At 40.9% G+C, this 26,453-nt stretch overlaps 2 protein-coding genes across 7 annotated transcripts in view; both read right to left on the bottom strand.

The window, feature by feature from the left end:
- KPNA1 (karyopherin subunit alpha 1) overlaps positions 1 to 5,679 on the bottom strand; it is a 75,404-nt gene extending 69,725 nt beyond the window's left edge. Inside the window, exon 1 of the mRNA XM_067738706.1 lies at positions 5,537 to 5,679. The gene's annotated coding sequence lies outside the window, so the exon portion shown is untranslated. The remainder of the gene's footprint in view (positions 1 to 5,536) is intronic.
- A 12,998-nt stretch (positions 5,680 to 18,677) lies between these two features.
- Positions 18,678 to 26,453, bottom strand: part of PARP9 (poly(ADP-ribose) polymerase family member 9) — a 33,023-nt gene continuing 25,247 nt past the window's right edge. For all 6 annotated transcript variants that reach the window (XM_067738696.1, XM_067738700.1, XM_067738697.1 and 3 more), the window contains one exon: positions 18,678 to 19,167. In XM_067738696.1, coding sequence (XP_067594797.1) covers positions 18,797 to 19,167 — 371 coding nt within the window. In that variant the 3' untranslated portion in view covers positions 18,678 to 18,796. The remainder of the gene's footprint in view (positions 19,168 to 26,453) is intronic.

Here is a 26,453-nt window from a genome sequence, read left to right as displayed (position 1 = left end):
ATAGAAGGGCTGTAAGATAACATTAAAGAAATCTCTCAGGAAACAGAACAAAAAGACTAAGTGATGGAAAACAGGAAGGAAAAGAAAATTAAAAGAACCACCTAAGAATTCTAAGACCCAAATAATACAAATTCCAAGACAGACAAAAAATCAAATGAGAAAGAGATTATCAAAGAAACAATGCATCAAATTTAGAGTATTCATTCAATGAAAGACACCATGGACAAAACTAACAGAAAGATGACAGGCCTATAAAAGATATTTTCCAATCCTAAAACCAACAGACCTCCACAAGGAACTCCTGCAAACCAAAAAAAAAAGACAGGAGTTCCCTGGTGGCCTAGTGGTTAGAATTCTGGGCTTTCACTGTTGTGGCCTGGGTTCAATCCCTGGGTCGGGGAACTGAGATCCTGCAAGCTGCGCAGCACAGCACGGCCAAAACAAACAAACAAACAAAAAAGACAGGGCACGGAAAGGAAAGATAGACAAAGTACAAAACAGACAATTAACAAAAGGGAAAACCTGAATGGATACAAGAGATGCTCGAATTCATTAATTATCAGAGAATGTAAATTAAAACAATGAGATACCACTTTATACCCGACTAGCAAAAATTAAGAAGTTGGATAAAACCAAGTACTGTCAAAGATGTGGGCAAACAAGAAAACTCCTCACTGCTAGCAGGCACATAAACTAGTTCTCCTATTCTATGACCCAGGAATCCCACTCCTGGGCATACATCCCAAAGAACTTCTCACACAGGTCCACAAGGATGTACAAGTAACAGTATATTTACCACAGTGCACTTGTGATGACAGAGAGGCAACTCAGGTGTCAGTGATTAGGGAATAAAAAGTAAAATGTGGTAGATGCACATTATGGAATTCTACATTATACGCAACTATATGTACACACAACGAAACAGAAAGGTCTCCAAACAATGCTGAGTAAAAAGAGTAAGAAACAGAACAAGGTCTATAGCACAATATATAAACTAAATACACAAAACGCACTACATATTTCACAATGATTCACATACAATCAAGGAATGTATCAGCCACAATGCAGTGGGTGCCTACTAGAAAGGGTAATGGAAGTAGGGCTCAGAAATGAAAGAGAAAAATTTAAAGGACCTTGTATAGTTTGATGATAGTGTCAAGAACTGGGAAGCATAATTAACTCAAACTCTTTTTACCTAAGGCCCCAATAATAATAATAAATAATAAATAAATTTCCCAAAACTAAAGGACACAAATCCTCGGCTTGTAAGGGTCCATCAAGTGACCTTAAATGAAAACAAACAAACAATCAAATCTAGGGACATTATGGAATTTCAGGGGTTAAAAATAATACCCTAAAAGCTTCTGGAGATTGGAGAAGACAGGGAAGGTCACATACAAATGAAGAATAAGAACACCTCTGGACTTCAACAGCAACATTAAAATGCAGAAAACAATGGAGCTATGACTTCCAAACTTTTTAAGCCTAGGTTTTTATACCCAGCCAGATTACTGATGAAATGTTAAGGTAGAATATAGATTTTTTTCAATCATGCAAGATCTCAGAAAGTTTTCGCTTCCCAGGTACCCTTTCTTTGTAAGTTAAGAAAATATGGGAAACAAGAGATCCAATACAGGAGAAGGGCAAAGAGAATTTTAAGGGCGACATAAAGAAAAGTTCCAGGATAACAGCTGTGAAGTATACCTAGAAAGTAACCAGTCCAGATTGCATTAAAAGAACAGAAGGTTCCAGGACAGCTATCTCACGGAAATGGAAGTGGGAAAAAAAGGTGTTACTCCTGGAAAAACAAAAATTGGTTAAGAGAAGAAATGATATCACAATATACTACATGGTTCAGCTATAAACATTTACATAGTTATAACTGAACGTTGACTTAATAAACACCTGTGATAACTATATTAAAAGGATGGGAGAGGCAGTGTGTAAATGTGGAGGAAAGTCAATAGATAATGTCTAAAACTGCTGTATCAAGAAATAGCAATAGAAGTTATTTATAAATATGAAAGAGGAAACAGCTAAAAGAAGGAAATTGGTGGCCTCTAAAGTGCAGAGGCTAGGACAGGACAGTTGTTTTCAGAGAATATTCTAATTTAAAAATTGTATTTTTTAATGGCAGTAAAGCAAGGAACTCCAATAGCCCTTCAGCTTTTAGTAAATCAGATCTTCACAATATCATTTCATGATGTTAAACAAACTGCATCTAGTTTGTTCTGCTGGAGACTGCACTGCAAACCAAGACAAAAATCAAGCTTTAATGATTGACGTGAACATAGTACAAATAGCCCTGTGATTGAATACCAGCTCCCTCACTTATTCTGTGAAGTAGGGCAAGTTACCTAACCATCCTGTACCTGTAGCCACCTTCTCAAAGTGGGTTTGCAAGGGTAATTAAGTGAAAACACCTGATGCAGTGCTTGAGCCATCAACAGATGTTAGTACCTTTTGCTTGTCTTTCTGCTCCCTAGCTAAAAACCCCCATTTTGACCCCAAGCTGCCTTGCTGGTCACAGAATACAGAGACTCATGGACAACTCAGCACATATCCCTCCTCATGCTGAAAAATCAATCATGATGAGTAAGCAGACTTATCTTTGTATATGAAGAGCAGCATTATTCTTGTTATGTGAAGGAGATTATCCCCATTATCCACATTTTGGATTATTGCCTGCTTTCAAGAACTGTCCCAATTAGTCTACTACACTAGATCAGAACCATTCTGTCACTAAGGTCTGTCATGTAGGGTCGTTATCATCTTTAAAAACAAACAAACAAACAAAAAACTGTACGGGGGGCTTCCCTGGTGGCGCAGTGGTTGAGAGTCTGCCTGCCGATGCAGGGGACACGGGTTCGTGCCCAGGTCTGGGAAGATCCCACATGCGGCGGAGCGCCTGGGCCCGTGAGCCATGGCCACTGAGCCTGCGCATCCGGAGCCTGTGCTCCGCAGCGGGAGAGGCCACAACAGTGAGAGGCCCGCGTACCGCAAAAAAAAAAAAAAAAAAAAAACTGTACGTTCCACGAGTCTTCATCCCTGCTCTTTCACTGCAAGGACTTAAAATTTCCTAATGAAGGTCCTATCTGGTACCTCACTATCCTGGGGCCACCTCCTGCTCACTGCAACAAGAATAGAGGCAAGTCAGCCCCCAGTCAGCTAATTGAATTGTTTACCATTTCCAATGTTTTCTTCCATTATTATGGCTGAATTCAGAATACCTTGCAAAGTACAGAAACCTTAAAACAAAGAGATTAACAGGGAATTATCTTTATCATCACTATGTCAGTCACCTTTACTTGCATGGCCAAAAGTCTTAGTTGATTTTATACAAAGCATACATACTTCTAGAAACAATCTGACAAGACTTAAAAACACTAAATCATAAATCATCAAGACTTTATCATTAATTCAACAGGTAAACTCCTCAAGGCTTATGTTGTCTGATTCCATTTGAACTTCCTTTGCTACAGTTTCTGCTCAATTTTGACTGATAAAATGTCATGCAGTCAATATTTTTACTCATTATTTGTTAGTCTTCCCTGCAACACTATAAATTCCATGACACAAGAACAGTGTCTTCTAGAGGCAGGACAGGAATAAAGATGCAGACGTAGAGAATGGACTTGAGGACCCGGGGAGGGGGAAGGGTAAGCTGGGATGAAGTGAGAGAGTGGCATGGACATATATACACTACCAAATGTAAAAACGATCGCTAGTGGGAAGCAGCTGCATAGCACAGGGAGATCAGCTCGGTGCTTTGTGACCACCTAGAGGGGTGGGATAGGGAGGGTGGGAGAGAGATGCAAGAGGGAGGAGATGTGGGGATATATGTATATGTATAGCTGATTCACTTTGTTATACAGCAGAAACTAACACACCATTGTAAAGCAATTATATTCCAATAAAGATGTTTAAAAAAAAAAGAACAGTGTCTTGATCATGTCTACATCCCCAGTCTCAAGGCCTATGAACACTCCAAGTATTCGCTGAATTAATGGACCAAATAAAGAAAACGCAACCAAGAAGTATGCAAGGAGAGGAGAAATAATTCCTAAATTAGCAGTGATTCTGGTTCTAAGGCTGGTTCTAACAAGAGCTGGAACACTTTAGGTAAGTTACCTAACTTCTCTGACCCTAGAAGCTTTAATCTGCAGAAAAGGAAAAAATAACATACTTCAGAGTTACTGTAAGCATTAACATTTTACTGTACAAAAAGTATTTAGCACAATATCTGGAAAGGAGCTCAATAAATGTTAATTCCTTTACCTTTCCTCATGTTCTCCACCTTAAAATCCGGTATTACACATAAAAGAGCCTTCCAAGAATAAATTACTTCAGTAAAAGTACAATAGAGTTCATTCTCCATTTGCTTTGAAAAGTTAAAATTTCATCTCTTCAATCTTTAAAATGGAGGGGGACTAGCTTGTGAATTACTTTCAAAATATCACAAACACAAGAACAAGTTAAGAAAAAAACAATGTCAAGAATGAGCCTTGAAGCAACGTGCGGGGGGGGGGGGCGGCGGCGGGGCGGGGAATCACTCATCTACTGCGAAGAAATAGGGGTTTTTAAGGCAGTGCTCACTAAACGAAAAAAGGCTTGAAAAAGGTAGAAACGTTATTTAATAGTATGTTTTAGAAAAAAATACTTCCCAACTGTTTATTCTGAATTTAAACCTTAAAAAATTAACTATTTTGACATCGTGAGCTTAAAAGTGGAACATTACATATACTTCCATTCAAACCTAAAACATTCCTTCATGACGACTTCCCAGACTCCAGTCATCCTTCAGTTTCATCCTCCCATTTTGAGCTTAATCGAATACCTCGCCGCTTCCCTTGCATCACCACTGACACACGCTGTGTGCAGACGAAGTTCTGTCATTCCTATAATTACCACACCCCTGTCAGACGCTTCAGGCCCATGTTGTTATGACATCTGTAAACTGCAGTCCTCCGTCTGTCTCCACCCGCACCGCGCCCGCCCCCCCCCCCCACTTCCAAACCACCGGCTCCGGCTCGGGCTGTAACTTGTGAATTCCCGAGACGGTCCCCTCCGGCCTCGGTTAGGATTTTTACACGCCCCCCACCCCTTGCTCTTTCCTGCCTCAGTCGCCGCACTCCGTGCGGCCCACCCACGCCCCCAGCTCGCTCGCGCCGGGCCGCGGCGCTGGCTCCGCACTCCCTCCTCTCCGCCCCGCTGCCTCAGCGCCCCGCAGTCCCCGACGCTGCTTCCAGCTCCACTGCCGCGCCGCCCCGCCCTGCCTCGCCTCGCCTCCACCGGCGTTCCCGATGGCGAACCAATGCTCCCCACCCCCACCGTCCTCTCAGCGGGCCGCGCGGCCGTTGGGACTGCCTGGCCCGTGACGCACGGACGCGCAGCAAGCGCCCAGGCCCAGGAATCCGAGCTCGAGCACTGCCGGCGGCCCGCCCTCACCGCGGGGCCTCCCCCGCACACAACCGGATCCGCCGGAGTCCCCGGCGGGAGGGGGAGGGGCCGGGGGCCGCCGGGGCCCCGCACTCACCAAGCTCAAGGCAGCCGATCCCGGTGCCACTGCTGGGGTGAGCCTCTGGCTCGCTCGCTCGCCTGCCGTGCCTCTCCCGCACACAACCTCGAAGACCCAGCTCGCGCCTCGGCGGTGCTCACCAGGCCTCGCTCGCCGACACCGCCGCGCACCCAGCACAGCGAGACCCAGCTCAGCCGGCGTTCGCAGTACGCCTGCGCGCGGGGCGGCCCGCGCGCCTGCGCGCGCCTCTCCACCACTCTGCTGCAGAGGCTGCCGGGAGTTGTAGTCTTCCAACCGTCCTTCTCGCGAAGCGCCAGCGGTTAGCCGGGAACCAGTGGAGAGTCTGGCGTCGGGAAGGAGGTCTGGTTGACAAGGTTCGCAGTTAGTGGCGAAGGTTGGAGAGTCATTCTGGAGTGACAATGAAACAGTACTTCTTAGGCTGAATTGCAAAGTTTTGTCTACAAATTTGTCTTCGAAGCTCTTCCAGGGCGTATCGATCCTTGTTCACCTCTGTCTATAGCCTCTGACAGGCTTGTTACCTAATACACGTTTACTGAGTAAATGGAATGAATGAAGCCTGAGGGATTACTAAAAAAGAGTTATAAGTCCGCGCTTCATGCCTAAGGCATTCACATGCAGCATGTTTGAGAAACTTCTGTGTATTTCCTTTTTTAGTTCTCTCCCGTCCCCTTTGCCTGATAATGTATATAAGCAGTATCAAAAATCATTAAGAAATTAAATGAAACACAAATGCTTGCTTTACTCTCAATAAATGCTCTCAAACGAAAATTTGGGACAAATAGTTGTTACTGTTAAATCTGATGGAATTCTCTTTGAGCTTAATCGAATTGTTTTTGAGCAGTGGCTTCAAAAGAAGAAAGACTGAAGCCAGCCAAGCAAAGGTCACAGAATACAGTCTCACATGCAACCTGGTTTATCAAATCAATCTAAACACCCACGGAGAAGCAAGGTGAAAGAAATGGGGTAGCTCTATAACATAAGTGTGGGAGAGAGGACCTTACTGCCTGAATCCTAGGCTATGCGATGTTCATTTGTCCTGGATCTCTTTCTGCCACATCAGTATTCCCCACTAACGGTGTGTTTTCTAGGATGAGCTGAGTTTGAGCAAGGGCACTGGGGAAAGGGAATGTGTTCTAAGGGAGAGACTTGGAGGCAAGTGTGCGTGACCGCAGCTAAGCTGAGGACAGATCACTTTATTCCAATCAGGAGCTAATATTATTCAGAGCTGGACTTCAGTGTTTGTGAAAACTAGTTTCTTTCTAGTTCACCCTTATTCCTAGTTAGAGCATCCCGTGAGGGTCTGGACCAAAAGTCTGGGGTATTTACGAGGGCCTCTCTTCCTTGACCCAACCTCTTCAGCCCCATGGGACAGTCAGAAGCTCTACTCAGTTTTTCAGCCACTGCTTTCAGAATTAGCAATCACTTCAAGTGGAAAAGTAACAGCAAACATCAGGCTCACCTCTCATGGGTTCCCTTTCTTTTCTTCCAGATCTTGGATCCACAGATTCTCACTGATGTGGTAGCTCTTCAGTGCCTTAATGTTTTTTATATTTTGTCCAGCTATTCTCTGTGGTGGGAGGATTTGTTCAAGACAACAACAGTAGCCCATTGCTAAAGCAGAATTCCTATATATATGTTACTTTTACAAAAATGTTATCATACCATACATGATGTTTTGTTAGTTAATGTCTCTCTGACTATACCTTTTTGTATTAAAATTTATTTTTAATTTTAAATTATAGAACAGTAGTTTTGCTATTACAAACAACACTGCTGTGAACATTCTTGTACGTGTCTTTGTGTGTACAGGGAAACTGCTAGATCCTAAGACATTGCATCTTTAACCTTACGAGATGTGACAGGCAGAATTCTCAGATGGCCCCCGTGATCTTTACCCCTTGCTGTTACCCTGTATAATCCCTACCCCTTGAGTGTGGGTGGGAGCTTTGACTTACTTCTGGCCAATAGAATATGGCAAGGATGATTACATTTCATTATAAGTCTCTGTCTTAGCAGACCAGAGCTCGACACTCTCTTGCCGGCCTTGAAGAAGCGAGCTTTCACGTTGAGAACTGCCTATGGAGAGGACCACGTGGCAGCGAGCTGCAGATGGTTTCTAGCACCTGGGTGCAGCCTCCAGCTGACAGCCAGTAAGCAAGCCAGGGCCCTCAGCCCTACAACCACAAGGAAATGAATTCTGCCAACAACCTGAGACGGCTTGGAAGTGGATTCTTCCCCAGTCAAGCCTCCAGATGAGAAGACAACGTGACTTACACCTTGATTGCAGCTTTGTGAGACCCTGAGCAGAGGAACCAGCTCAGCTGTGCCCGTAATCCTGGCCCACAGAAACTGTGAGATAATAAATGTGTTTTAAGACACTAGGTTTCTGGTATTTTTTTCCACAGTGATGGAAAAGTAATATGCTAGATATTGCCAGATTATTTCATAAAGTGGTTGTGCCAGCTTATGCTCCACAAGTAGCTGATAAGGTTTTCTTTTCTAAACAACCTTGCTAACGTTTGGAAATGTCTTTTTTATTTTTGCCAAATGGATGGGTGTGAAAATACATAATAATTAGACACATACATTAACATAAAAACACGAAAAATAAGTTTTTACTTGCAATGATATATTCCGTTGTATTTTTTTCTGTTGCATAAATGCTATTACTTAAAATAGCAATAGGACTCATTAAAAGTGGCAATTAATAATAATTAATACAAGGACTAATTAAGAGAATAATTTGTGAGAAAAATACAACCTTTTATAGCATAATATATATATATATTTTTTTTAAACATCTTTATTGGAGTATAATTGCTTTACAATGGTGTGTTAGTTTCTGTGTATAACAAAGTGAATCGGCTATACATATACATACATCCCCATGTCTCTTCGCTCTTGCGTCTCCCTCCCCCCGACCCTCTCTATCCCACCTCTCTAGGTGGTCACAAAGCACCCAGCTGATCTCCCTGTGCTATACAGCATATTTTTATGTTTCTTCCTGTCCTCTGGTTCAGCAACTTATTTTAACTCTTTCTTAAACTCTTTATCACATATTCAAATTTTGTAGGCTATATTATTCTATATTCTATATGTATATTAAGATACATAAACGTAGGAATTTTATGAAGGAGAGTATATATACAGTAGAACTTGTTAAACAGATATTACTCCTATTACAGTTTTAAGAAATGATATGTTTCTGTCCCATGATAGAGTGGGATATTTTTTATTCTTTTTGTTTCCTTTTTCATCAATATTTCTCTGAACTGCCTGGAGCCTTTAGGACATCTTTTCTTTTATGTAATGGTAAAACCAAATACAGCCAAATATAAAATTAGTTTTGACTTGCATTGCACTGATTCCTCTGCCTGCATTGCACTGATTCTTGTTGGCACAGATGACATCAAGCTAAACATTCCCTCAACAAAAGTGTTTGAGCATAGAACAGTTAGGATTTTAATTACTAATGCAGCAGGTTTTTAAACTTGTAGGAATTTGTTTCTGGTTCTCCAGAATGTCCACCCATTTTGTATCTACAGACTTGCTTTGGTAAACCAACTGTTTGTCAGTCAGGTCCTTTGCATGTATAAATTAACCATTTCTATATCTAAAATGCCCATTGTTTTTAAAACATTCTGAAGCACATTGTATGTTATCATAAGTTAAACCTCTCTTCCCCAGAAAAAATGGTTTTAAAGCATAGAGGTAATTTGAACTTGTGAAATTGAAGTTAGATTTCAAATAAATTTACAGTTTTAGTGAAGAAATTCAGAAAGTCCTGTTTAATTTGGTTACTTTTTTCTAGGGACTTTTTTTTAAAGTTCTGAAAGTCTTATTTCCAAAAATTAGTCCTTTTTTTTCTGTTTGAAGTTTTTGTCGCAACCTGCATATAACATTGAATAATTGAGATTCAGATGGTTCATCCTTTTCTAGACTTCTTATGACCTCTTCAAGGATTATCAGACAGTTTTGGAGAACCAGCATGTTTATGTCTGTTTCACTGTAATTCTTCTCTCCGTTCTCATCCTCAATGTATTTCCAAATTGGAGCAGGACATTCTTCTTGTTCCACGCTTTGAAAATATGATTTCATGGCAGGCTGACATTATAATGTCTTTTCTATGGCTGGCAACAATGATCACCATCTTGTAGGTACATGTTTAAGGAAGCTGTCTCCTGCCATTTCTATAGTCAAAAATGTCGTTAAATGCTTCCGCACGTTTTGAGGAAGCTGAAATGCCCAGACACTTTCATTATGAAAACTTCTGTATCGCAGGTAAGCAAACCACACCCCTCTTTAAACAGTGTTCTGTATAAGATGTTTAGCCGATGAGATCGTTTCATTTTCTTTGGTAAGAAGTTTAGAGACTGAATCGAATTTGTCAAAATTAACATTTGCCCTGAAAGCAAATAAATAAGCCAAGTCTACTTTGTCTTTGGACAGATATAACACACTTTGTTTTATGTGTTTGTGGTTTCATTAAAATCTTAGACATCAAGAAGACAATTTGAAACTCCATTTTTCAAGTAAAATTACCTTAAGAGCTAGGGGAGACATTTTCTGAATCAGGAAATAAAACCTTACTCCGTTCCATAGAGCAATGAAAGGCATGATACAATAATGCATATTGGTTCATGTGATACGCCCAAGCTAATTCAGCAGCCACTATTTTCAACTGAGCATTGGTGTCTTTGGGAGAAATTAAACAAACTTTTGATTGATTTTGAAGTACCTGTCTGTCTCATCCTGGACTTGTAAATTTCAGTCTCCATATGTGCTTTTACATCCCCTTCTCCGCCATACACATCCCACACTCTTTTCTGCATATTGCACAGTATGCTCTGTTTTTGTTATTTACCTTCATAATCAGTTACATTGTCCTTCCATATGTAATTCATATTACACAGTCGTTGAGCTTTCTTTCAGCGATGTCATCATGCTGTTGCTGGTATTATAATCACTCTCTTATAAAACATGATCATCGCACTCATAATGTTAAAAAATTTAACTTGTATGAGGCACAATGGTTAGTCCATAGGCAAAGCCAAAGATGTATTGCTAATGTTTATGATTACAATGCACTTAAACTGCACACTTTGGTCGCATCCCTCAGAATGATGCAACAATGGATGATCATTACTGTGACCTGTAAATCATGGTTACCAATATCAGTGAACAGGGGAAAAAAAACAACGACAGAGACTATAGAAGTCGAACAATCTGTGCTGTATCCATTTGACACAATAAGCAGTGTTGCTTTCAGCCTCTATTTTTGGGGATATATGGTTTTGTACTTTTCCCCCAACTTCCCACACCGATCATAAAAGATCAGGATTTTTAATTTTTTTTTTTTTTTTTTTGTGGTACGCGGGCCTCTCACTGTTGGGGCCTCTCCCCTTGCGGAGCACAGGCTCCGGACGCGCAGCTCAGCGGCCATGGCTCACGGGCCCAGCCGCTCCGCGGCATGTGGGATCTTCCCGGACCAGGGCACAAACCCGCGTCCCCTGCATCGGCAGGCGGACTCTCAACCACTGCGCCACCAGGGAAGCCAGATCAGGATTTTTTTGTGTGTCCTGGGAGGTTTCCCAGGATGTAGGAATTTCAGTGCTAAAACCCAGAAGGTCAGGCAAATCAGAACAGTTTGTCCCTCTTTCCCACCTGTACTGGTCAAATGTATTCCATTCATCTGGCCAGTACACCCATTCCCCCACTTGCTGTGAGTGCTGGCTGATAACTTTCAGCTGCCCCCTTCTCTGACGAATTGCAGGGCTAACAGGAGCCAGCTTGCTACAAGGCTCCCACTCCTTTCCCCAGGGACAAACCTCAGCCAATAACTGACATCAGAGTAAAAAAGGCCAACCATTGCTACAGTGTTCAACTTACTCTAATGGTACTATGTGTGCTCTAGAGCCTCCCCATGTAATCAGACTAAAGCTAGTCTTCAACTGAGACAGCACTCTTACTAGCTTTTCCCCCTGCCTTAGACTGTCTCCTTTATTCCCACATTCCTGAGAACACTCTCCCAATAAGTCACTTGAACAAGAATCCCCATCTCAGGCTCGGCATCTAGGGAACCCCCCCAGGCCATGATCCTAATGTGCTGTTTTCCATTTCCTTAATCAGTTGTCCAAGACCACTTGCTGAGGTTGGTCCATTGTTTTCCCAGTGATCTGCAATTTTACCTCTGTCATTCATATATATATACACACTCAGGGCTCCATATTGAGAAAAGTATGCCTATAGTCACATGATACTCAGAAAATAAAAAGAACCAGTGAGCAAAAATGCAAGAAACAAATAGTTTAGACTTGAACATGGAAACTTGAATAAGAAATCAATTGTATTCTTTACCACATAAATTCTGATTTCTAAATGGTACTTAGCTTCTAATTGCAAATATTTACTGAAAATATTTTAATGTATCATAAAAGTATTGACACCGTAAAACCTGCAATGTGAAAAGTGCATCATAAATTTGCAGAATTTTTTATATATTTATAAAATTTATATAGTATATATAATATATAAACTTGAGATATATGTCACAACTATACAAATATACAAATGTATTATATAAATTTATGTATTTTGGGGGGTATTCAATACATATATGATATATATATTCGAGATACATATATTCTCAAGTTTCCATATAGGTACAGGTCTGTTTTGGAGCTTTCTATTCTATTCAGTTGGTCTGTTTGTCTATCCCTACACCAATAACACATCTTAATTACTGTAATTGTATAATAAGTCATAATATGTTGTAGGTCAAGTCACTTCCACTTTGTTTTTCTTCTTCAAATTGCTTTGGTTCTTCTTGGGCCTTTTTGTTTGATATGTTTTATAATTACTCCATCAGTTTCTATGAAGAAAATCTCCTCTGATTTTGATTGAAATTATATTGAATTGATAAGATTAATTTTTGGAGAACAGACATTGCTATTATATTGTCTTCCTCTCAGTGAGGATATAGTATATCTCTCCAGTTATTTAGGTCTTCTCTAATGCTTTTCAATGACGTTTTGTAATTTTTTTCGGAAGTTTTTGTACTTTTGTTAAATTTAATTCTAGTTACCTTATTTTTTTGCCGTTGCTATTATACTGGTTTAAAAAAAAGCCTTTACATTTATTGTTTTTCATGCATAGAAATGAAATTGACTTATATAAATTTCTATTTAGAATCTTGCAGGGTGCTTTTATTAATTCTAATAATTTGTCTCCAGATTTTCTTGGATTTTCTATAGACAATCATATTTTCTGTGATTTAATGACATTTTTGTTTCTCCATTTTTAGTGTTTTTTGTTTGTTCTTTAATGTGTTTGACAGGAGCTCTAATGCACCGCTGAAGGTGTGGTGATAGGAAGCATCCAGTGTCTCATTCCTGATTTTGTAGGGAATCACTCTAATGTTTTACCATGAAATACGATCCTTGCTCTAGGTTTTCGGTAGATATCCTTTTATGAATTCTTTACCAAATGATTTCTCTCTATATATTGAAATGTGCATACCCTTTAATATATTTATATGGTAAGTTACATCTCAGGTTTTCTAAAGTTAAACTATCTTTGCATTTCTGAGATAAACCCAACTTGACCATGATTTATTTATACAGAGCTGAATTACATTTATTAATACTTTGATGAGAATTTGTGCATCTATTAACATAAATGAAGCAGTCTGTACTTTTCCTATCTTGTACTGTTGTCTATTTTTGGTATCAAAGTTAAACTAGCTCTGAAAAATTTGTTGGGGAGGGTTCCCTATTTCTGTTCTCTAGAAGATTTTATGTTTATAATTCCAGAAGATTGGAATTATCTGTTATTTGAAGATTTGGGAGAACTCACTAGTTAAATCATCTTAGCCTGTTGTATTTACTTGTTTACTTGTTAGGAAAAATTTTAATTACTAATTCAACTTATTTAATAGATATTAGAAAATTCAGGATTTCTAGTTCTTCAGTCAATTTTGGTAAGTTGTTTTTTCTAAGAAAATCTATATTTTGTCTAAATTTTCAATGTATTAGCATTAAATTGTTTTGTCTATTTTTTTAAATTTTTGCAAAGAAACTGCTATTGACTTTATTATTTTTCTCTGTTGTATGTTTTTATTTAATTATTTTCTGTTTTTATTCAAGTTTATTTTGATTTTCTTTTTTTTATTTTTTTAAAATTTATTTATTTTATTTATTTATTTTTGGCTGTGTTGGGTCTTTGTTGCTGCTTGTGGGCTTTCTCTAGTTGCAGCAAGCGGGGGCTACTCTTTGTTGCAGTGCGCAGGCTTCTCATTGTCAAGGCTTCTCTTGTTGCAGAGCACAGGCTCTAGGCACATGGGCTTCAGTAGTTGTGGCACGCAGGCTCAGTAGTTGTGGCGCACAGGCTTAGTTGCTCTGCTGCATGTGGGGTCTTCCCAGACCAGGGCTCAAACCCATGTCCCCTGCATTGGCAGGTGGATTCTTAACCACTGTGCCATGAGGGAAGCCCCTGATTTTCTTTTCTTACCTTAAATTTGTTACTTAACTGATTAATTTATGCCTATAGATTTTCTTAATATAAGCTTTAAGTTTCTATAACTTAAGTACTATTTTAGTTTTATGTCAAAAATTGTATTAGTAATATTTTCATTAACATTCAGTTCTAAATATTTTCCAATTTCTGTTAAGTTTTCATGACCCATGAGATGTTATTTTGAAGTGTATATCTTATTTCCAAATGTATTTATTTTTAAGCTATTGTTTTTTTTTATTGATTTCGAAGTTAATTACATGATGGATGATAGTCAGAGAACACAGTCCAATAGAGAATATCTTAAAAGTGTTGAACTTAGAATATGGTCAATATGTATAACTGTTCTGTGTATACTTGAGAAGAATATATATATTCTCTAATTGCTGGGTGGAGGGTTCTGTATATGTTCATTAGGTTAAAACTGTGTTCTTCAAATCCTCTATAGTCTTGCTATTTTTTTTAACTGAGTGTCTGCTAGGTCCTGAGAGAGCTGTGTTAAATCTCTAAGATAGTGGATTTGTCAGTTTTCCAGTAATTCTGTCAGTTTTTGCTTTATGTAGTGTGAGGCTATGTTATTACCTCAATTACCATCATTATATGCCTATCATTATATCTATCCCCAGTTAATTGAATCTTTGGTTATTGAGTAGTCATTTACCCCTAATAACATTCTTTAACTTAAGATTAAACTTTGGGATTTGTTTGTTCTTATTTTTCTAATTCCTTAGGTGTAAGTTTAGATTGTTTGAGATTTTTCTTGTTTACTGAGGTAGGCTTGTATCACTATAAACTTCCCTTTTAGAACTGCTTTTGCTGTGTCCCATAGATTTTGGATCGTTTTCATTTTCATTTGTCTCCAGGCATTTTAAAATTTCCTCTTTGATTTCTTCAGTGACCTATTGGTTGTTTAGTAGCCTATTATTTAGCCTCGATATGTTTGTGTTTTTGGCAGTTTTTTCCTTGTAATTGACTTCTAGTCTCATACCATTTTGGTTGGAAAAGGTGCTCAGTATGACTTCAATCTTCTTAAATTTACTGAGACTTGTTTCATGGCCTAGCACATGATCTATCCTGGAGAATGTTCCATGTACACTTGAAAAGAATGTATAGTCTGCTGCTTTTGGATGGAATGTTCTATATATATCTATTAATTCCGTCTTGTCTAATGTGTCAATTAAGGCCAATGTTTCCTTATTGATTTTCTGTCTGGATGATCTGTCCAGTGATGTAAGTAGGGTGTTAAAAGTCCTCTACTATTATTGTACTACTGTCAATTTCTCCTTTATGTCTGTTAGTATTTGCTTTATGTATTTAGGTGCTCTGTAGTTGGATTTTTAAAATCCAATCTATCTGTGACTTAACTAGCAAGTTTAGTTCAAATTACACATATTATGATCACTTACGTATTTGGAACTATTTCTTCCATTTTGTGTTGTCTCACTTTTTTTCCCTCTGATTCTTTTTTTCCGTCTTCCCTGATTTGCCTTTTTTGGATTTTTTAATTCTTTTTTTTTTTTTAATTTTTAAATTTTTGGTCTACTATTTAGAAGTTAGGTGCTTTACTTCTCTTTTAGTGGCTTCCCTTAATAATGCTAATCTCTTGAATGACACAAGGACTTTAAATCCCTTTAACTATTTAACTATATTCATTAATCCAACATTTTACATGGTTCATTTTTTCAGTATTTTATTTCAGTCTTATTTTATTCCACAAATTATTAGTTGTTTATAAAGACAGTGATTGTTTACCATTTACACATTTACCATTTTTTTGTTTACCATGACTTCTTGAAGCTTAGATTTTTCTTTGTTTTTTCCCTCCTCCCTGAATTATATCCTTTAAATTTTAAATTCCTTAAGTAAGAGTTTATCTTTTGTTGGTAAATTCAGTCTTCAGTGGTCTGAGAGTGTCTTTATTCAAGAATTAAGGCAAGGGCTTCCCTGGTGGCGCAGTGGTTGAGAGTCCGCCTGCCAATGCAGGGGGCACGGGTTCATGCCCTGGTCCAGGAAGATCCCACGTGCTGTGGAGTGGCTGGGCCCGTGAGCCATGGCCGCTGAGCCTGCACGTCCGGAGCCTGTGCTCCACAACGGGAGAGGCCACAACAGTGAGAGGCCCGTGTACCGCAAAAAAAAAAAAAAAAAAAAAAGAAAGGAAAAAAAAGAATTAAAGCAAAATAAAAGCTTAGCTAATTACAGAATTCTAGGTTAACAGTTCATTTTTCTCAGCCCTCAGCAAATGCCTTCAGGCTTCAGTATTAGTTTTCTATTACTGCCATAACGAATTACCACAACTTTAGTGACTTATAAAAGCACAACTATACTGTCTCACAGTTCTATAGGTCAGAAGTCAGGCATAGGTCTCACTGGGCTAAAATCAAAGTGTTGGCAGGCTTCTCTCCTTTCTGGAAGCTTTTGAGTCCATTTCCTTTTTCACTCCAGGTGTTGGTAGAATTCAGTTCCATGCAGTTTAAGAACTGATTTCTCACTTTCTTCACTGATTGTCAGAGGCCACCCTTAGCTCCTAGAAGCTTCTCACTGGTCCTCGCATCTCAGAACAAGCACAGGGCATCAAATTTTTCTCATGCTGCCATCTCTTATGTGACTAGATTGGGCTGACCTGGATAATCCTGGTTAATCTTCCCATCTGAAGGGTAACTTCATTTTTTTTTAACTTTTTATTTTATATTGAGGTATAGCCAATTAACAATGTTGTGATAGTTTCAGGTGCACAGCAAAGTGACTCAGCCATACATATACATGTATCCATTCTCCCCCAAACTCCCCTCCCATCCAAGCTGCCACATAACATTGAGCAGAGTTCCCTGTGCTATACAGTACGTCCTTGTTGGTTATCCATCTTAAATATAGCAATGTGTATATGTTGATCCCAAACTCCCTAACTATCCCTTCCCCTGACCCTGAAGGGTAACTTTAATCACATCTGCAAAATGCCTTTTGCCATGTAAGGTAATATATTCACAGATTCAGGAGGTTAAGGTGTGGACATCTTTGCAATGAGCAGAGGGAGGACATTATACTGCCTACTGTCAGTCTAGTTGTCATTCTTTTGTACATAGCTTGACTGTTCCCTCTGCCTGCTTTTAAGATCACCTCTTTGGTGGCCTACAGTTTCATTATGTTTCTTGGTATGGGTTGTTTCTTTTCTTACCCTTGTGAACACTGCCTCTCCTCCATTATCTTTTGACATCTCTATTAAACATATGCTAGATCTTTCAAATCAGTCCTCTCACCCTCAGCTCTGTACCACAGCCTCATGCACAGGCGTGTGAACACCTCAGCCCTCATGTCCAAGCTCCATCCTTGAAAACACTCCATGGCCATTCTTGATGCAGACTGTGGCATAGTCTACCCTTGGGAGAGAGACCCAAGGAAGAGTCCTGGAAGTAGACTTGAAGCTGTGTAGGCGGGAAGTTAGAGTTCCAGGTACCTAGTGGGTGGCTTAGAAGTGAGGTGCGCAGGTTCCAAATGGACACATTCTCTTGACCTTGTGCATTCCTCACCTTGTGGAGATGGGCATGGCCAGAGGAAGGTTAAGAGTGAGACCCTCTCAAACCAGAAGTCCAAGGCGGGACTCCTCTTGCCCATATTCAAGGGCAGTAACATATGAGACAATAAACATGCTTCTTTTAAGATGAAGAATGCTGGCTAAGGTAAGATGAGGAGGAGGAAGTATTCTAGACAAGAGGTTGAGGATGTGAAGGTCAGGGAAGTTTGGAAGTATAGAGAGATATTGATTTCAGAATAGGAAAGAGATGCATGCTGAGATTAGCTGGCCACTACATTGCAGAAATCTGAAGTCAAATATGGCCACAGTCACAGTAGATTCAGCCTTTTTAAGAGCTCGCTGCACAGAATACTCCTCCAACTGTGTTCCCAATGTGCTGCGTTCCTAATTTGCCTATCTTAAAAATTCTTCAGGTCTCAACTTGAGTTTCACTTTTTTTTAAAAGGACTTCCTCCCAACCCCAGATTAATTTATGCTTCTCCTCCTTAAATTTTTCCAAAGAATCTGTAATTCCTCTTTTGTTATACCGAGTCACACTTGTTAAGTTGTCCATAGCTGCCTTTCTGATTATTTCGGCTGAAAGCTTTAGGAAGACATTTGTCTTGTCCAGCATCGTAGCCCCAGCACCAAGAAAGTGACTGAAATACATACATCTGGTGACCAAGATCTATTTGGTGAATTAATAATTTAGCCTCATGGTGCCTGAGTGGCATTACTTGAAATAGCTGAATCCAAAAGGGGTAGCAGTAGAATATTGGCCGTCTGGTGTCCTTCCACTGCAAATAAGTTCATTTTACACATAATTTTCAGAGCCAGTTACTTTGACAAAGGTGATTTATTTTGATATATAAAGCACTTTATAAGATTCTCTGGAAAATCTAAAATCATCTTGCCGTCTTAATATGTTACACTATCATCATTTTACAAAATAAAAGGATTGGATTATATACTGGAAAATCTCTTCACTACATGTAAAACATTTTTGCTATTGCCTATGGTAAAGAAGATAAAAGGACAACTTGAAGGAGAGGGAGAGGTCCTAAGAGTGTTTTAGTTGTTATCTACCCACCCCAACCCCAAGAGAGGAAGACAAAGATGAAGGCGCTAAGATGATAGTTTATTTGACATATTCAAACCACTCTTTGAGTCACTGATGGTCATTATTTGGTTAGTTCCTCCAAAGGAAGGTCATACCTGTTGTTAAAATGATGTGGAGGTTAATCAACAGAGCTGCCACTTGAGAGTTTCCTCCAAGGCTGCTGTGGAGACAGCATCATTTGTCCTGAGTAATCCTGTACATGACTTTGGATGCAAGTCCACAAATACTGGGGCACAGCCTGTGTGTCACTAAAAACGACAAAGGTTTCAGGGCTGGAAACATTGTCAACCACACTGTCATGGCAGTCTACGGCTCCAGGATGCAATGGTGGGGGAACAATATTAAACTGATGACCCTTGCAGAAGGAGCCTGTGAGTACTTCAGCCTCAAACACATAGATCAGCTTATCTGTGGCGGATGTTTTCTTGATCTGGTGTGCTATGTTTTTGAGGTTCTTGGTGAAGTATATTCCAGCTCCATATTTTGGGTCTGATAAGAGAAAAAAAATTAAAGATTATTATGATCTGAAAAATCACATTGCCTATTTGGGTACTAAAATGTATTCACTCCCTAGTCCTCCAAATAATCACCACTTCCTGCTCTCAAGTCCCTGTGTCTGTAGCAAAGACACCCAAAGTTGTTCACTTGTGGCAAATTAACACTAATATCACGAAAATAATGATAGCTTACATCTTAATATACCATTAGAGTTTATAGAGGAGTCTATGATTTACAAAGCATTTTTACATTGATTATCTTCAATTAATACGTGATTTGGGTAGGATCTCCATATAGCATGAAAAATCTGAGGTTCAGTGAGAGTATGACTTAAGTCAACTTACCAGCCGAGCAGCTAATAAAGACAGCATAATGTAGGGAAGGTTCTGTTTCTATTAGAACATGGCCTGACTTCTACAAGCTGCAAATAAGGATATGTCTAGAACTCTTGAGAATAGAGCTAGTGAAAAAAGCATGTAAGAAAGGCAAAGTTTCTTCCAAATTCATGGACAGCATTACACGAAAAATATGTCAAAATAAGGGGAATGCTGAGCATATGAAGTAACGTTAGTGTGCATGCTACATTGCTCAGGAGGAGACACTCTGGATTTTGGGGACACAGACATCTGGTTACTAGAGGGATATTCTCTACTGTGGGGCAGGGATAGGTGTGGTAATACCAACCTCAAATAGGAGGCAAAGATGAGACTTGGTTCCTCATCTACTGGCGCTTAGTCTAGGGATTTTTCCCTGTTCCAAAAGCTAATCCAAATAGATGAATCTCTAACTGAGGGATGTCAGTATTGACCAGACAGATGGAAGGAGCATTTGGAGGGTTCTAGCAGCTTCCCTGGTGTCCCTGAAATCACTCCATATAATCATTCACCTGCCCCATTAGTTCTGGCCCTTGAGACACACCCCAGTGAGGAACAGAAACCTCTCTAGATCTGAGGCTTGAAGTCACTTTACTGGGTATGAGCAAGTGTCCTGGGCCTGGACACAATGCAGGGCACTAAAACTCTGCCCGTCTGTTAGACAGCATGGCTGAATATTAGAGAAAGGAAAGGTGTGTCCAGCTCCCTGAACCTCAGCCACAGTTGGAGGCCGACCCCGTCACATCCCAACCCCTCAGCCTGACTTCAGACCAAGCCCTGAGGCAGTTACTGAATGAACCCTGTCACAGAAAGACTCCTAAGGCTGGACTGAGCCTAGAACAGTCTGGGCTCTGGTCCATGTCCTCCCCTCCCTACACCCCAGCCCACAGTGGCCTGTAAACTGGGAACTCTGCATCCATACACATAGACAGGTCCTGGTTTCAGGGTGGCATCAGTGGGGCCATGGACACTGAGAATGGCTATCAGGCTTGGGGCCAGTCCCAGAGCAGGTCAGTGGGGTGCAGGGAACCACTGAGAAGCAGCATGAAGGCTGGGGCCAACAGAAATAGGCAGTGATCACCCAGAGCATGAGCCTGGCAAAATAGCCCACAGAGAATTTCTACACGCTTTTGATCTAGGTCCATGCTCACCAGGAAGTTTTCCATTCATCAGGCATCCTTAATACTGTGATACAAGGAGGATGTGCCCTATTCCAACCCCTGGAATATATGCCACACTGATATATATGCTTGTCATCTGTCTTCTCTTCTCTGGAATATTAAGAACTCTCAGGAAGCTGAGGGCCAAACTCTGGTCCTCAAGATAATAATCCCTGCTTAATGCCCTCTTTACCCCTATTAGAGGGGGAAAAAAATGAAAACTTCTTTGAAGCCATATTCTCTCTCCCTCCTTCCCTTCCATTCTTCCCTCTCTCTTTCTTTACATTTACTTGGGACATAACCAAACACTGTTTCAGGTTCTAGAGCAGCACTGAACAATAGAAGTATAATGGAGGGCTTCCCTGGTGGCGCAGTGGTTGAGAGTCTGCCTGCCGATGCAGGGGACACGGGTTTGTGCCCGGGTCCGGGAGGATCCCACATGCCATGGAGCGGCTGGGCCTATGAGCCATGGCTGAGCCTGCGCGTCCGGAGCCTGTGCTCCGCAAGGGGAGAGGCCACAACAGTGAGAGGCCCGCGTACCGCAAAAAAAAAAAAAAAAAAAAAGAAATGTAATGGAAGCCACATATGTAATTTTAAATTTTCTACTCGCTGCATTAAAAAAGGTAAAATTAATAATACATTTTTAACCTATTATATCTAAAATGTTATCATTTCAACATGTAATCAACATAAAAATTACTGAGATATCTTACATTCTTTTCTTTGGCAGTGGCCTTTAAAATCCAGTCTGTATTTGATACTTACAGCACATCTCAATTCAGATTAACCACATTTTAAGTGCTCAATATCCACATGTGGCCAGTGGCTACCACGATGGACTTGAGCTTCAAAAGTGGCTAAGACATGTTCACAAAGAGAACTCCCCACATGTAAACAGATAAAATACAGTACAATTTTATGTGGCAAGAACATATTTTGAGATAAAATTCAAAGATTTCTTTTTTGGGGGTTTCTTCTTGCTCCTCGTTCCTCTACCCATTGAGTTCTTGCTACTTATCACTTCAGAGGCAAAAAGAATAAAATTTAGAACAAACTCAATTGAATATACATATATATGATATATACATGTATGTATACATAAATGACAAAATTATTTTTAATCAAGCAGAGAATATAGTCACAAAAGTCTGGCTTTCAGAGTTAGGTTTTCTGAGAGAGAAAAAGGAGTTTTTTTGAACCAAAAGGCTAAAAGCCTGAAGGATTTAGAGCATGGAGTTTATACCATATATGAGAGAGGAAAGAATACAAGATATTCTAAAGCAGTTTTCTTACTTCAAGATAAAAGTTTTGGGCTTCCCTGGTGGCGCAGTGGTTAAGAATCCGCCTGCCAATGCAGGGGACACAGGTTCGAGCCCTGGTCTGGGAAGATCCCACATTCTGTGGAGCAACTAAGACTGTGCACCACAACTACTGAGCCTGTGCTCCAGAGCCCACGAGCCACAACTACTGAGCCCACGTGCCACAACTACTGAAGCCCGCACGCCTAGAGCCCGTGCTCCGCAACAAGAGAAGCCACCGCAATGAGAAGCCTGCGCGCCACAACAAAGAGTAGCCCCTGCTCGCTGCAACTAGAGAAAGCCTGCACGCAGCAACAAAGACCCAACTCAGCCAAAACTAAATAAATAAATAAGTTAATTTAAAAAAGAAAGATAAAAGTTTTTCCTTCTACCTGGTAGTAAGAGAAGAATCAGAGAGGACATGACTAGAACTCTTGGGGACTCTGAGAACTTGCTCACTTTACTGCCTCACTCCCTTGAAAGAGCCCTGGGAGCCAAGATGGAGCAGAATAATAGAAATCTCAGAGAAACTGGGGGGACTTCCACAGCAGAAGGGACCATTGCCTGACTCCGCTGAGTGCAGCCCCTCACCCAGCCTGGCACTTGAGTGGAAAGTAGCAATGGCTGGGAAGATGTCCAGAACAGGTGAGGACAGCCCCCCGCAAGAGCCCGCATTTCAGCTTGGAGGATGAGCACACTCAAAAGTTTCCTGTGCTGCAGGAGGCGCACAGACCTGGCCGGGAAACGATTTCCCCCGGCATGAAAAACAGAGCAGCCTGTGTAGACACTACTTAAGAGCAAAGGGCATTGGAAATTTAAGTCTGGGAAGGTGCTAATGACCAAAGCCCAGGGTGGCTTACCTACCAGAGGACACTGGGGGCAGAGGACAGATGGGGGGCCATAAGCTAGACCACCCTCCCCACAATGCCTGCCCACCATCTAGAGCAATCTCAAGGATATTAGGAGAAGAAAGGGCAAAGCCTTGCAGGAACTGAGTTTAAACACCAAATGGGGACTTCCCTGGTGGTCCAGCAGCTAAGACTCCGCGCTCCCAATGCAGGGGGCCTGGGTTCAATCCCTGGTCAGGGAACTAGATCCCACATGCCACAACTAAGAGTTCGCATGCTGCAACTAAAAGATCCCACATGCCGCAACTAAGACTGGATGCAGCTAAATAAATAAATAAATAAATATTTTTAAAAAACCAACCCAAATGGACTAAGAAAACTCTGAAAATGACTGAGTTCATCCTGAACTGTCAAGATGGAGTTTTCCATATCTGTGGACATGGGCGCATGAAAGCTAAAGTTCAGTTATAGAACCATAAAGAAAACAAGTCCCACACCTGAGATGTGTGGAACTGTAAATTTTTGTACTTGTTAGATTTACAGATGTAACAAAGCAATGAAGGAAGTACAGGAGCACACAGGGAAGCAACTTGCTGGGCCTGCAGGAGCTGCAGAAGGTGTCAAACAGGAGATGCCATTTGGACTATATCTTGAAGAAGGAAGAGGAGTTCGCAGGACTAGAAAGGGTGAGGACAGAAGGCATTCCACATGGAAAGGCACAGAGGCATGAAAGCATACAGCACGTATTTAGGAAGCTCTAAGAAGTTCACAGCTAGTGTGTTGAGGAATATAGTAAGCGATAAGCTGGTGAAATAACGTGGGTCCAAGGCCTTAAATGCTCTGCTAAGGAGTTCGGGTTTTTTACCTTGTAGGCAACTAAAAATGTAGATGTTAAACGGGCGTGTAATTTTTTAGCATGCTAATTCTGGTAGCAGAGTAAAGGACAGGTCAGATGGTTTTGAGGCAAGGAAAGGACCAGGTAATGGTCTAGGCTTAGGGGAAGATGAAATAAAGCAGTAGGAACAGAGAGGTAAGTCTGGACTGAGAATTTTATTGAGAATCACTAGAACTGCATGACTGCCTCAATATGAGAGTGAGAGAAAGGAAGGAATGGAGGATGATAAAGTTTCCAGCCTAGGAGACCTGGTAGATGGATGGGGGTATTAGCCAGTTTAGGGAGTATGGGGGGTGGGGTGGGGGGAGCCCCTTTCTTAAGGAAAAGTATGGCCAAGAAAAGCGTTCAGTTTGAGGTGGCTATGGGACATCTAGGTAGAGATGTCCAAAAGACAGAAATATGGGCCTGTGGGTCCGGAGAAACGTAGGGGGTTAGAGTTACAAATTTGCAAGTCATCACCATAGAGGCAGGAGTTGAAGTCATGGGAATAGGTATAATCACGCAGGGGGACATTGTAGAGGAAAAAGAGCGAAGGTTCCTTCAGAACTCCAGAAAATACCAATATTTAAAAAAAGGACAACAGATGGACTCACTAGATTATAAATTATAAGGGCAGGAACTCTATTTTGTTTCACTGTTGTATCCCTCCCACCTAGCAAAGGGCCTGACTCTTAGAATGGTTTTCAATAAATACTTATGGAATGAATGAATGAATCCAATAAAGAAACTGCAAGCAGGCACATTCTTGCTGCATTCATCCAAGTCTTACAAGCAAGAGATGAATTCAGAATAGAACTGGCTAGAATGCAAGATAGAAAAAAATAAATAAAGCTTTGTTAATAGAAGTCCCCTCTACCAGCACGTGGCATCTAAGTTTACTGAGAGTCCCATAATTTGGAACCATGCAGGTGTGAAAAAGCCAGGAGCCTTTACACTCCAAATGAAAACTAGGTTAAAAAAAATGAGTTTGCTCAGTGGTGACAAAACTGATGTCTCCAGGGTTTCTCAGGCACGTTCAGTTAAACGTTCTCACCGGACACATTGGCACAGGTCACATTATGAGTATTATCTCCCCACTGAGTCTGAATTGCCTGAATTCCCTCAAGACAGTAGCTGCTAAGCGAATGGCTAGGGAAGTGGGCGGAGCACAGAGGCCAGTAGGTAAAAGACCAGAATCTTGAGGCTTAAAGACTAGATGGAGACAAGATATTTGGCTGGGTTAAAAAGACACAAACTTGACCAGAAACAAACAGGCCTCATGCTGCTTAGTTTTTAAAGGAATCGTATGGTTGAAAAAAACTACAAGTCCAGCTATCAGTAGCCTGGGAGCATTCTAGATCCCTAGGGCAATCCATAGACCCCTGGTAGGCAGTTCACCTAGAAATGACCAAGGGCGGCAATACGTAAGGAAGATTTTTCCCAGAGTGCAAAACAAAGGTCTTACTCCACTCCCAGAATAGAATACTATACCGGTCCAGCAGCACGTGGTTAGTGGTATAGACCAGTGACTTGTGTGTTTTCCTTTCTCCCCTTTCGAACTGGGAGTTCTTATTGCAGTTTTCCTGCTCCCTCGCATATCGTTGTGTAATGAATGTATTAGGAAAATTACCTTGCCTTTAAGCTTTAAGAAAGTACTGTCTGGACTTGAGGCTGATGATAAGCTAAGATGAGACTTTGTGACAGTCTTCCTTGGGAGGATGGTGTGTGTCTTAGCTACTTGGGGAAGAAACATGTGCACAGATGTTGGGTAGGCAATTAGCAGTGTCTACCACAGAAATGAAAAGAGGGCACTCGCCGGATTTGAAAAATATGAGGATTGTGATGTTCTTAGAGTAGTTTAAGTCGAAATAGGAGGGGCAGGGGTGGAGTGCAGAGATGCCAGTTACAATGGGTTTAGGAGCAAATGGAAGTCGTGAATTTTTAAGATTTTGCCAGTGAAAGGATCATACTGATCATCGCTTTCCTGGTTACACTCCAAGACTTCTTGGTGGGGATTCAGTTATCAATTTTTACCCCCAGGTGAAAAATTGTTCAGGTCCAATTTTTACCCTGGGTACTGCTTATGTTTTCTCTGGGGCAAAGAGATCATTTCCAGACCCTTTGCTTTCCAGAAATCAAGCCTTGGAGTAGGCTCTGCAGCAAGGATCATGCTATGTATTTGAAAGGTGAAGATCAAAAGCGACATATTTAATGGACCAGGCAAAATCAAGCTGCCTCGCTAGTATCCTCCATGATGATTACTAAACTTCTTAGCTTCTTATGGAGAGATTTAAAAGAGAAAATATAGCAGTAAAGTATGAAATATTTTTGTACAGCTGAGACATAGAAGCTACTACACGTAGAACCCCCATAACTAAGGTGATGCCTAATTCATTCGCTGGCAGCTACTGGAAATGAAGAGGATGGAAGAGAAAAGACCAGGGCTTCCCTGGTGGCGCAGTGGTTGAGAGTCTGCCTGCCGATGCAGGGGACACGGGTTCGTGCCCTGGTCCGGGAAGATCCCACATGCCGCGGAGCGGCTGGGCCCTTGAGCCATGGCCGCTGAGCCTGCGCGTCCGGAGCCTGTGCTCCGCAACGGGAGAGGCCACAACAGTGAGAGGCCCACGTACCGCAAAAAAAAAAAAAAAAGAGAAAGAACCAACTTTATTATATTCAGGAAAATGCTCTTTTAATTAAGGGAGGAAGATTGTTTGGTAGTGTTG

This window comes from Pseudorca crassidens, chromosome 5 (assembly GCF_039906515.1).
Source record: "Pseudorca crassidens isolate mPseCra1 chromosome 5, mPseCra1.hap1, whole genome shotgun sequence".
Lineage (NCBI taxonomy): Eukaryota > Metazoa > Chordata > Mammalia > Artiodactyla > Delphinidae > Pseudorca > Pseudorca crassidens.
This window is presented reverse-complemented; position numbering and strand designations above follow the sequence as displayed.